Source organism: Idiotropiscis lumnitzeri, chromosome 1 (assembly GCF_059441095.1).
Source record: "Idiotropiscis lumnitzeri isolate Australia: NSW breed Sydney's pygmy pipehorse chromosome 1, RoL_Ilum_1.0, whole genome shotgun sequence".
Lineage (NCBI taxonomy): Eukaryota > Metazoa > Chordata > Actinopteri > Syngnathiformes > Syngnathidae > Idiotropiscis > Idiotropiscis lumnitzeri.
This window is the reverse complement of record NC_142391.1, coordinates 33,825,291-33,838,258: the sequence shown is the minus strand read 5'-3', so window position 1 is coordinate 33,838,258 and position 12,968 is coordinate 33,825,291. Positions and strand designations below refer to the sequence as shown.

Here is a 12,968-nt window from a genome sequence, read left to right as displayed (position 1 = left end):
TTTATTTAGTTCAGTTGCTAGTTTGTACGGCCTTGATGCTGATTATTTGTTTTGTCAACGTGGCGCATGTAGATCCCACAAATGTTGCATTTAGAGAACTCCATGTGCTTGGGAAATACTGAGTGTTCTGCAAGCTCCCAGTTTTCCCTCGGCTCTTTGCTGTCGCCTCGTTGTGGTTTTGTTTCACTAACTGACATCTGGGCAAACATGGAATGAGATTAAGACATGATCCTAGTAGCGTGAGATACTTGTAGAGCAGTTTAAAACCATGCGATTGTGCAATGGCAAAGAGACATTTGCTGACTTGATTGTTTCCAAAGCAAGACTCTGTGAAATAATGTCGCGCCTAATCTTGAGAGTAAATGTTCAATGCCGATTTGTTTTCATTTTTTAATGAATTGTATTTCAAGACATACATTATGGCTGATTTCAGGTCACCTAACATTTTCATTTTCCATGTTTATTGTCGACAAACACAAATGAATGACACCGTCAATATTTAGCAATTAATTAACAGAGTGAAGTTGCAGGTATATTTCGTGGAGGTTGCGCTCTTGGGTAACCGACAATCTCATTATTTTTTGGAATCATGTGCAAATGAGGTATAATTTTCTTGTTGCCTTTCCACTTTTAAAGTCAAATGTCTTCTGCCTTTGGGCGTCAACAAAAATCCAGGTGACTACTGTGAGACAGCTCCTGAGTTTAAGAAGCTTCTTCATTAATCATCATTAACCGTCAAGCTGACTTTGTCCTCATTCTTTATTTTCTTTTCAATGTTTTCAAGCCCGGATGACATCCTCCCATCTTGCAAAGTCAGTGTTTTCTTTAAGTTCACCCTGACATGATACTAGCCGTATGCGCACTCACACACACACACACACACGCACACGCACGCAAATGTCTCCTAGCTAGATTAAGGTTTGTTCCACTGCTGCCCCAAATTAATAGCACGAAAAATGGACATTTATATTTCTATATGGTCAACATTCCAGTAAAAGTTGTTTACTGTTAACTATATTTTAATGCTAAAATGAAATTGATATTGTGATCCATTATTTTTCCCCCGCCCATAAAAAGAAGAAAAATATTTCATTTGCTGCTGTATGTAATGTATCCATTGCTGTGATGCCTATAGCAGCCGCTCTTAGAGGCTAACCGCAGTTTGTTATTTTCACCTCTTCCTGTTCTCGCCTCCTGAGCGGGAAGCAAAATGCGCTATAAGCAGAATGCGTTTATCCATTTCCCTGAGTAAGCAGCTCAGCCCGTCAGCCCAGGAGAGTCTGGTTGACCAAAACACAGAGGGGAGGCCACTGGCCGCCTAGCAACGGGGGGATGAGGGGAGTGCAAGGAACCACGAGGGTGGGCAGACTATTGTCCATAAAAGTGTACATACTGAGAGGCGATGAGTTGATATTTCCCCCATGTGTCCAGATAAGCAATAGCAATATGCTCTTGAAGTAGCATGCAGCCCATTGATACTCCTGTCATGAAAACAGTGCCATTAGTAATTCATGTCAAATGTGACGAATAACACATATATTGAGGAAGTGAATATGAAATTTTGGACCATGTCACGCACAGGTGCATAATCAGGAATTGTAGCTGATCTCCACGTGCCCACTTTGCATGGGCCAACATAATAACATCCACAAGTGTTATTTCCATACCGATCCCCATGTATGGACTCCGGCGAGTCCGTTAGGTTTCCGCTATGTAGCCCTGCGGTTAATTAAACGGGAATGAGGGGAGCCCGCTTCGATTAGTCAGCTGTGTTCACTCCCACAACGGCGCAAACACCCATTTCAAACACTCCTCTCATGCGTACAGTTAGACTGCACTTTGTGCTAGACTTGCGCTGGCCACAAAACTAGGGCCACAGGTCTCTCTCTCATTTGTTATCATACACAACTATTGATTTATTTATCATAGCCAATGCCGTAATTTATACCTTATGTAGCTTTTTACAGGATCATTTTACAGTTTCTTGGCACAGAGAGAAAAATAGCATCTGAACCAGGAAAGAAAATGGCAGTTTCATTTATTATTTGAAAACATGCACTCAAGAGGATATTAAATTCTGTGCTTCTCCCGAACAAGAGGCAGATCCAAATCTGATGAATAATGCATATCTACATTTTTTCCGACACTTTCCTGGGATTGCATCTGCATCTGTACACCGTGTTAGCGCATTCTCATTTTTGTGGCTTCAGACTGCCAAATTTGCTTTTCAGAAAGTGAGCAATGTATTCACGCCCATACGAATCAGGCTACACCAACCAGCACCGCTCATGAATGCTAGGATCAACCTTCCTCCTTCACATGTTATAATCTTCTTTTCATCCATTTCTATTCCAACAAATACGAGGTTGAAAGTAATGGAGATGACAAAGACCTGGTCCGAAAGCTAAATCACAGATTTACATGCTCAACACAAGGATGTGTTGTAATGTCGTATCTTTAAACTAACATTGTCTGCCATGACACTTTTTTACAAGTGGCCACAGGTGGATGTATTTATTTTACAATACGCCATTTAATGGAGGAGCATTTACTTGTTTTGCTTGTCTCTATATTATGGGCGTCAAACTCATTTTAGCTCAGGGGCGGCATGGAGGGAAATCTATTACCAAGTGGGCCGGACAACTAAATATAAATCAATAAATTAATACAATAAAACACAAATATTCAGCGGCAGGAAAAAGTCCCAATCAAAGTATGTGGTTGTACACCTTATTTTCAATGAATACATGCATTTGGGCAGTTGTAGATATACGCCGCCTGGACTGAAATTTAAAATTTAACAAATCTATTCATGGGCCAGATTAGACCCCGCTTGTGGGCCGGATCCAGCCCGTGGGCCATATGTTCGACACCACTGCTATATATGTTGCTGCCGTAGAACAAATACATATTTATAATTAATAAATAACAGTTGTTAGTCTAATTAAATGAATTGGATCGTTTCCCATGGCATCCCTGATGATCTCTCAGCGGCACACTAGTTAGTGTGCCACAGCACCATGGTTCGAGATCGTCAACTTACGTCCGAGGTTTTTCCCAGAATCTAAAATTGCTTATTTTTTATTTTGTTCCTCATATATAAACATCATTTATTAAAAAGCTTGGCAAAATCAACTAAACAAGCAGAGTATTTTTCTTTCTGCCATTCCATCTTGATTGTGGGCCTGGGAAAGCCGAGACCGGGGCAAAGCGATGCCCTTTCGTAGGCTGACTAGTTTGTTCATGCGTGTGTATTGGGGTGTGCGCGTGTGTGTGTGTGTGTGTGTTTCCAGCATGGCTGCAGTTTGAATAGGCCGGGGGCGAAGGGATGCAAAATCCTTGATATGAAAAAGTTCAAATTTGAGACAAAAGCGCCAGTGTTTGATTTTTACTCATTTTCCCTAGTTAGTGTTTGCACACAAGTACAGTACACGCACATGTGTGAATCTCAAATCGTTAGTGAAGTTTTTATCTGCGCACACGTGTTGTTGTCTTGCAATGAAATAAGGGCTCATTGAGAAGATTGGAACAATGGAAGTGGAATTTAAAACACAGAAGCATCTTCCTTTCAAATCTGTGGCATGTGTGTCACGTTCCTTTGAATCCAAGTGAGTAAAGGAATGTGGTCTCTACCCAGAAAGTGAGAAGTGCTATTTCCCCACAAACTTCCTCATATCGACTGAAAAGAAAAAAAGAATGAGAAAGAAAAGGAAAAACCCCGACAAACGACCTTCTCTTTACGACTTCAGTCACTTATTATTAACCTCAGCCATACCTTAAAGTGGGTCAGCCGCCTGACTGTGATGGTGAGGACCTCCTTGGTCACTCTTATCGCTGTTTGCCGGTCTAACTCCCACCTCTCACCTCACTCACGCTCGGCTCAATGCATGCTCTATTTAGGCTCCTCAAAGCCAAGTCAGGAGGAGACGACATGTCGGGAGACTTTGGGAACTGGGTGAAAGGCTCCTCACACGGGTCAATGTGTAACACTTTGTGGAGAAACACCTTGTTTATTTGGCTCAAATCCGGTTTGAACAGACATTTCCTCCTGGCGGTCCTCCGGCCTTTGAGGTGATGACGCATGTAGCTGATTTTGATGCATGTGTGACATGATGTGTTGTGGTCGTCAATCCGCAAATGATTGTGTATCATGCATGTCAACTTTTTTTCGTCATTTTAGGTGCTGGAGAGTTTTAAGATCATGGACTACAGCCTGCTGTTGGGCGTCCACGTTCTGGACCAAAACCAGAGAGAAGGTCTTGAACAGGGCCAGGCGGGGGGTGACCGATCCAGACCTGTGGGCCAGAGGGTTCTCTACTCCACCGCCTTGGAGTCCATCCAAGGGGACGGCAAGGCGGCTGAAGTCCTGACCACAGATGACACGTGAGTGGGCTCAGATGGGGAACACACACATTCTGGCTGTGTCTTCATCTCCAGTAGTTCAACCTTTGAGACTTTAGGATTTGATTGCCATCACTCTCCTTATATTTACTTTAGGTGCATGTTGTTTGATCGCTGCAAAAAAAGGAATTAAAAGTCTTGTATAACATTGTTGTATGTCTACAGCATGGGTGGCATACCCGCCAAGACACACAAAGAAGAGAAGCTGCTCATCTTTCTTGGCATCATAGACATTCTGCAGTCCTATAGGTACTGTGCTTGTATATTATGGGATGTAATCCTGTATGCAAATGGAAGCAAAGCAACTGGAATTCAGGCACAACGTTAAACTGCATCTGCACAATCGACTGAGTTCCATAAAAGAGCTGTATCAAAAAAGTTCAGCTTTCCGCGGATAATTAGTATTGCACACACTGTGAAGCGTTAATTAAATATTCAATTTAATATTACTTTTTGGTGCCCGCTTTCAGTTTGGTTGTTATCTGCTTGGTGGAAGTATTGATGCTCAATTTATTTTTTTAATTATGCTTTTAGTTTCTAGCTTTGGCTTACCATATGTATTTATTTATTTATTTTTTTGAAGTGAGGAAGAGGTTGTGGTAATGGAGAGAGAGAGGCCCTTTCCCTCATAGCAAGTCTGTGAATATAAAAGTGTCACTTGTAGAGTTGGTGGCTGGTTGAGGTGAGATCAGGTCCAGTGGGATAAATACTGAAAAGCCAATTATTTTTTTTAAGGCAGCCGCTTAAATGTAAAATATTACATCATCCCAAATAAGGTTGCACTTTAGCAAAACTACAAAACTATAGTTAGTGGTGCTAAAAGGGGGTACCAACTGCGGTTTGATGAAGTGTCAAAGTAAAAGTTTTTACATAAACCTTTGCAACGAGCTGTTTTGTTCTTTCTCTCTGCAGATTCATAAAGAAGTTGGAGCATTCATGGAAAGCTTTGGTGTATGATGGCGTAAGTCCGCGTCCTCATACTGCCTGACAAAGCCGCTTTTTTTCTTTTCTTTTCTTTTTTTTTATGAAAGGAGCCTTTTATATGATCATAAAATCAACTCCGACACATTTTCTGTCCTCAGGATTCCGTGTCGGTGCACCGACCCGGTTTCTATGCCAGCCGCTTTCTCAAGTTCATGAGCACTCGGGTCTTCAGGAAGACTCAGCGTAAGTTTGCCTTTCTCGTCGCAAAATAGGGAAGATGCATTTTTCTTTTTCAATTTCGCCATATGATTTACGGGTGTGGCGGAACACTGTTATGAAATCAACCGGAGGAATAGTTGCTTGTATTGCCTTCCTGATTGTCTGGTTGTTAGTGCTGATTAAAATGAGAGGCTTGTGGCCAACTGCGAGCTGTTTTGGCATCCCAGCATAACAAGAATCTCATGTTTGGTCTCGTTAATGGAAACAATTTGTGATGTACAGTCAGTGGAAAATTATTCAACAACGGTTACAGATATTTATACTCTTTGTAAGTTAATTAGCGACATGTTATTTTTTGTGGTTGTGCTTCGCATTTTCCATGATACAGAATGGTTTGTTTATAAAAAAAGAAATATCAAAAAAATAGTTGGCAGGTGAATTCATTCACAAAAAGGTGTTTTCCCCTCTCGCTTCAGAAATACAACCCTCAACAAAGTAATTGAACCCAGGATGTAAAAATAGCGTTTCTAATTACGACCCCGATGAGAGCTTTTGAAGCCGATCAATAGATTGAGCCGCTCTCATGCGGCGTTCACACAAGCATGAGTTTTGCTTCCACACCGTTGTTTTGGAACTTGCCGTCAATATTAAATATAACCATGCGGGACCCCCCCCCCCGTGGGAATGAACACGGCCGAAGCGGTGATGTGAGGACTTAGCAAAGCTATTAGTCTGGTCTTCAGTCTGATTTCTGCCACCCCTACTTTTCTTGTTTTTTTTTTTTTTGCATGCACAGAGATTCGATTTTCCCCTTCAAAGAGGACTCGCACATCAATCCATGCTCTGAAGTCGTCCTCTCAGGAGATCCTTTCATCGCAGGCGGATGAGAGGGACGAGGGCAAGAGCAGGGGGGACCGGCGGTGGGGGGCTCGCAGTCTGGCAAGCCTGGATGGACAAGGTACATAAAAACCGTGCCGAGCAACCTTTTCTGAGCTGTGCAAAGCTTCTCTTGAATGATCCTCATAGAGGAGCCTCATGTTTGTTGTTTCATCATCTCTGCACCCTGACGTCGACTTTTATGGACCATGACGAGCACCTGGTGGCCCATCAGCAGTCGCTTAATTGGCCCGTAAAAACTTTGTGCAACTTGCATAAGGAGTTACTATTCAGTTAAATTACGTCACATTCAATCCCCAAAAGTCATTTGAAGACACTTTCCAAGCGCCGCAATTCAGGAACATTAAACAGGCAAGCATTCGCTCTCTCATTTAAACCTGCGTAAATTTGGAGCTGGAGTAGAAAAGAACCCACAAGATCCAGGAGAACATGCAAACTCCACACAGAAGCTCTCACCCGTAAGCTGAAATGATAAAGCCTTCAATAAATACAATCCACAAACAAGTTGCATTTCCAGCCATTTACGTTGTTTCACAAAATTCTCCAAAGCGACACAATGAAGAACAAGCATGTCGGTCAATGCAGAAATAGCGCAGTAGAAGAACAAATCCTGGCTTATTCATGCTTATAATGTGATTTTTTTCCACAGTGTACGACTTTCACACCAAAGACTCGGATTCAATGCAATCTGTGAACTCTTCCATTTGCTGTCCCGTGTGAAGTGACAGCGTCCATCGTGTGACTTTTCTATTTTCAGCCGTGTTTGATTCATACCAACATCCTGAGCTGGTCCCCGCCAACTCGTCTTATTTCAAAGGCTCCTCCATGGGCACGCTGTCCTCTTCCTCCATCTTGGTCGGCGTGGACAACCAAACAGACGAAAGGTACAGTGCTTTCATCACGTCCTTTTTCCTTTCGGCCGATTTTGTCACGTGTAGCCATCCATTATCTATAGTGCTCATTTGGGAGAGAGGCGGGGTACACCCTGGACAGCCAATGGCGGGGCACACGTAGACGACCATCCACAAACTCATTCACTCATGGGTGAATTTTAGAGTCACAGTGCAGTCATTTTCAAATTGCAAAGACTGAAATTTGGGAAAAAGAAAGAAAGTTTGGATTAATTGACATCAAATGCGAGCTCATGTGATCACCTCCACAAAATCAAAAGTGTCGCACCAAGTACCGGTACCACTATTGTACTGGGAATTTTAACCGGTACAATGACGGCGATACTATAAATCCCAAATACCGATACCTGTGGGATACCATGAGCATTGTTTTTTTTTTTTTGTTGTTTTTTTTAATACTTTTTGGAGTTTCCAAAAAATAGTTCTTGCACTTGATGTTAACTTGCTGTTCAGCAGATCTGTGATGTCCTTGAATGGTAACTTTTATGCACGAGCGCCCTTTGCATCGGAGAGAACAAAATCATTTTTTGGATTGCGCAAACCATTTGTTGTTGAATACTGAATCATTTATACATGCATTGAGCCGAAACTATCTTAAGATATTCTGCTATACGTTGGCATCCCTGATGGTGTTGTGCCTGACTTGTGTGCGGGCAGCGTGGGATCGGTCACCTGCGACCTACTCGCGACCAGTTCCGGGTGTATTGTGCCTTTCTCCCGAAGTCAGCTGGGATAGGCTCAGGACTCCCCCCTGAAAAGTATAAGCGGTTTGATGATGACATGACATGATGTATGTTGGTTCAATAAAAAAACAGACATAGGCATGTATTTCCTCTCTATTTAAAAAAGCATTCTGCAAGATAAGTGGACCAGCCAAGACACCTCTCGTGTTTATTTGTAGACAGGATGTTGTCTTGTACCTCTTTGTCTCTCCACCACTGCATGTTGTCGGCTTTTGCAACGTGGCTTTACGAGCCCTGCGAGCAACAACAATGCGCTTTTCCCTCTCTGTTGCTTTAATTCTCGTCATGGCTGGCTGCCCTGCGTGAGTGCAGTTAGGTATTTAAAAACACAACACCACCAGGCCCTGGCCTTGGGGACCAGACCAGAAGGAGGTCATGTTTATGTGTTTGCGTGGGTGTGGGTGTTTTAAAAGGCGTGGCCCCACACACACACACACACACACACATGCCACGCTCCCACGCAATTGTAGCCCCTTCCTTTGCGTTACATGCGTCTTACTGGCAGTCAGGGTTGTGTCACACAAGAGGTGACTCAGTTCCTCCAAAATACATGAGCACTATAACACTCTATATGTTTCACCTCTTCAAGCTTCCGTGGCGGTGTCACAGCTCTTTTACGGGGTAGGGTTACCTCACTGGGTTTTAGTGTTCATCTTGAAATATTCATGCTTGGGTTACATCAGAAGCTATGAACTTCCCGGTGATGGGTTCACCTCTTTTCTTCTCGGGGGCTACAATGTGCTGTCACCTGCTCATTGTTCTAGAAAGTGTATTTTGGAAAAGAAATAGAAGCTTCCTGGGAGGCAGTACCATGCAATGAGACGTCAGGGAAAGAGGATGCAACATATTTAAGTGGGAATATTGTCACTCTCTGGATTATTATGACTTTTCTTGCAAAAACATGTGACTCGCGTGTCAAAAGAGCAAAATACAACACTGGCTTGTGCAGGGAGTCGCCATAGCTCGTGAAAGGAAAACAACCGATCTGCTGCCCCCTAGTGGATGAAATGAAACTGTAAAGAAGTGGCGCATTATTATTAATTGAAATGAAGAGGAAGGAATATGTCCAAATTATAAATGTATTTACATGTATTAATGGGGCACAATTTTAGCTTGGTCTGTATCATTTTTTAAACAGGAATCTGGAATATTGATAGGGAAAACAAATATATGCCAGTAAAAGCCTAACTTCCTTTTGACAAAGACGTTACATTATATTTAAATCACACGGAAGTGGCTAAAGAAGTAGCCTATATTCATTTGAAAATCGAACTGAAGTGAACTTCAAAATAGCCGTGCAGTCAATGCGGTTTCCTTGAACGTTCTTTAAACCTGGTTTAAGGTCACTCATATCAAGCCTAACATGGGGATTGTTTTAAACATTTCTTCAAGAAACTGTGCTCAAAGTCACAGAGCGTCGGACATGAGAGAGTTCAGGAGTGAGAACTGTGGCTACAATATACTTATTTGATGGTATGAAATAACGTTGCACAGAAAATACGTATTTGTGGGTTTCATATCATTCCCATGAACAAATTGGTAGTCAAGGCAAATGAATAATATACGCCATGCCCTCTCCCTCAGTGTCCGCAACTCTTATTAAGCCAAGGCACATATTTGACCTGTCAAAAAGGCACATTATCAAACAAATGTCCCAGAAAGTGGATGTAGAGCTTGATTATATATTTTCTGCAATCTTGTGGAAGATCTGTTATTTGTATCAGATCAATATTTTGGTACAGTTAAATTCAAGTGGATTATTTTTAAGGGGCACAGTGATCAGCAATTGTGCACACACGTATTTTATTTTATTTTTTTTTATTATTATTCAACCAGTCCACCAAAATTCCCCAAATTATCTCTATATATTTATCTTAATCTCCTTATTAATTGGAATTTTGTTCTGTTAAATATTGGAATTAGCTTCGGCCCCAAATAAAATCCATATTGGCCGGGCCCGTATTGTATTTTTCACTTTATACGGTGTCCCTAATTTGTGGCCGCTAAATAGTATTTTGTGACCTCAATCCAGTACACAATTCACGCATGAGCATTTTATATTGATATTGTCACTAGAATTAAAAATTAAATCAATAAAAATCCTAATGTCATGTCTGGGGCTCCATCCAAATGTATGAACTCTTGAGGTGAACTTTTCTTTCTTAAGCGGACAGGTGGACTTTGGTTCTCTCAGTCTTGTTGATCACACGCTCATAATAAATGTTGACGCAGCTGCCGACTGGCATGCCTGCTATGCACTTCAAGATATGAAAAGTAACTGTTTTTTTTTCTTTCTTTTTTTTTTTTCTCTTGGGTTCCAGAGAGGACGCTGGGTCCAGTTCCACATTCACCCTCGAGGACAGCGCCATCTGTCTGACGTCCGAGCACAGCACCATCATGGACGTGGACCTGGACCGTGACGATGGATCGGTTCTTGACGTCTACTTGGTCAGTTGGGCAACATAAAGTGACTGCATCGGATATGTCCGTTGTCCTGTAACTAAACAAGAACCCTTTGTGTTTGGTCTGATCGCAAACACAAAATGTCCGATTCGTTCTTTTACAATTCTCTACGTAAATGCAAGGACACTGTGGATTTTGAATGAGCAATTTGCTAATGATTTTGAATTCTATTTTTGACACAACATAACACTGGTGCAGAGATGTCTGCTGCACACAATTTTCAAACCATCTTCAAACTTTCATGTGTTATTAAAAAAATAATAATAATATATATATATATATATATATATATATATATATATATATATATATTTTAGATGTTACCAATGAATGGCTTTTTGGCCCTTTGATTTTTTAATATTTGACAACTGGTTTACTGGTATAATAATTGAAGTCAGCTGTCAATGAGTCTTTCTGTTGACAAGAGCAGAGCAAGGAAACTTTTTGGATTTTGAACAAACAGATGATGACATGACACACATGATTCAAAGGTGACAATGTCAAAAAAGTTACAATATAAGTACAGTTTATTAAAAAAAAATACATTGTATAAATATTTACTTTTATTTATGCATGTATGATTTTTCTAGATATTGTTAAATTAATACATTTCAATATTAAAACATGTTAATCTATAGGTAAAATTGTTCACATTATAATGACATTAATTTTATTTACAGTAACTACATTATTACACGAGACAAAAACAAATACATTTAATAGTCGAATAGTTATTTTTCTATTTGTGATATATTTGCAATAAGGTCTGTTGATTTTTCATAAATTTTCTTTTTACTTACTAGTATTCACAATTAATCAATTATCCAATTAACTGTAAAAAAAAGTCAAATACATTTTATGTGTACATGTAACACATTTATCGTGTCATTAAATACATCTAATTAGTTATCTATATTAGGATAATTATAATTTAATTGGTTATAAATATTTTTTCAAAGATTATTTTAATAAGTCTGATGGTCATTTTGAGGATTTGCCATCGGAAGTGCCTGTTTGTTGATTCATTGCATAGCACAATTGTCATCCTTGTCTTTGAGTCTATCATTGTTTCTGATATTCTTGTTCTCTTGCAGTGAACTGAGGATCTTCGGCTCCTCCACATGCTACAATATCAGCCCCTCTTTTGTTATCCTGCTGCTGCAGTCATGTTGCCACTGTTATTGCCAACGCCAGAGGTTGACAGTGGAGAGACGTCACGTGAATGGGACATCTTGTGACGTCACACTGTGTGATGAAGACACTTTAAGCCGTTACGTTTCATGTATCTTATCATGGCCTCCACATCAATCTACTCTACCGTATATATTTATCTACTATATATTTTATTCTGCTGAATATACATTTTTTTCCAGCTCCGTTAGTTGCTGATCTGATGAGAAATGTTTACAGTGGAGCCACAGTGACAGGTGAGATGGTCACACGGTCTTAGCCGACAGCATTCCGACCACCTGAAATTCAGGTGGAAGAAAGACAGAGGAAGACTGAAACCTCTTTTGAAGAAAAAACAAGTTTGCAAAAAATGTTTGGACTCCTGTAGTAAGAGATGATGCATAGCAGGGTGGAGTGGATCACATGAACACAGACTTGGAAGAGCGAAAACACTCCTGATAGAGCTCAGCGACCTCATAGATTATTTTGATAGTTTTGTTTGTATCATAGAAGGTCATTTCATACTGAATAATGCATCCTCTTACATCTTGATGCTGTCTTGATAACTCAGTTATTCCAACTATAAATGTTGAATCACTGGACCTTGTGAGTCAATGCCATAATTTATTATATAAAAAGAAAAATCAACATTTTACCATTTGCTGAAAAGCATAAATCACATTAAGACAATGCATATTTATAAAGGAGACCCTTCTGAATAAAGTGACATCAACAATCAGCATCTAAAATGTTCTTCCTTTCCTCTAACACAAGAGTGTAATAAATTAGTGATGGCCTCACAGTTCAATGTATGCATGGTAGGTTGATGGAACACTCTAAATTGTCCCGAGGCATGAGTGTGAGCGTGTGTGTCTTTGTGCCATGCAATTGGCTGGCAACCAGTTCAGAGTCTACGCCGCCTACTGCCCGTAGACAGCTTGGATAGGCTTTAGAACCTCCGCGACCCTCGTGAGGAGAAGTGACTACGATAATGGATGGTTGGACACTCACTAATTCACATATTTAACTCATTCACGACCAGCCGAGTAAAAAAAAAAAAAAGGATCTTTGACGTCTTTAGCCGTCAATGGCAGTAAATGAGTTAAGGTGGCAGATCTGTTAACTCATTAACAGAAAAAGGTTTCTCCACATAGATAATGTATACTTGTTTTCCCAAGTGTATCAGAGCCTATCACATTAATCAGAAACCAAGAAGCAACACTTAAGAAATAAATTTGTT

At 40.6% G+C, this 12,968-nt stretch overlaps 1 protein-coding gene across 1 annotated transcript in view; it reads left to right on the top strand.

Moving 5' to 3' along the window:
- Positions 1–12,467, top strand: part of pip5k1bb (phosphatidylinositol-4-phosphate 5-kinase, type I, beta b) — a 29,773-nt gene extending 17,306 nt beyond the window's left edge. The window contains exons 8-15 of the mRNA XM_088296589.1: positions 4,181–4,383; positions 4,567–4,650; positions 5,314–5,362; positions 5,484–5,568; positions 6,341–6,502; positions 7,199–7,325; positions 10,417–10,543; positions 11,653–12,467. Coding sequence (XP_088152715.1) covers positions 4,181–4,383; positions 4,567–4,650; positions 5,314–5,362; positions 5,484–5,568; positions 6,341–6,502; positions 7,199–7,325; positions 10,417–10,543; positions 11,653–11,655 — 840 coding nt within the window. The 3' untranslated portion in view covers positions 11,656–12,467. The remainder of the gene's footprint in view (positions 1–4,180; positions 4,384–4,566; positions 4,651–5,313; positions 5,363–5,483; positions 5,569–6,340; positions 6,503–7,198; positions 7,326–10,416; positions 10,544–11,652) is intronic.
- Positions 12,468–12,968: the final 501 nt, after the last annotated feature.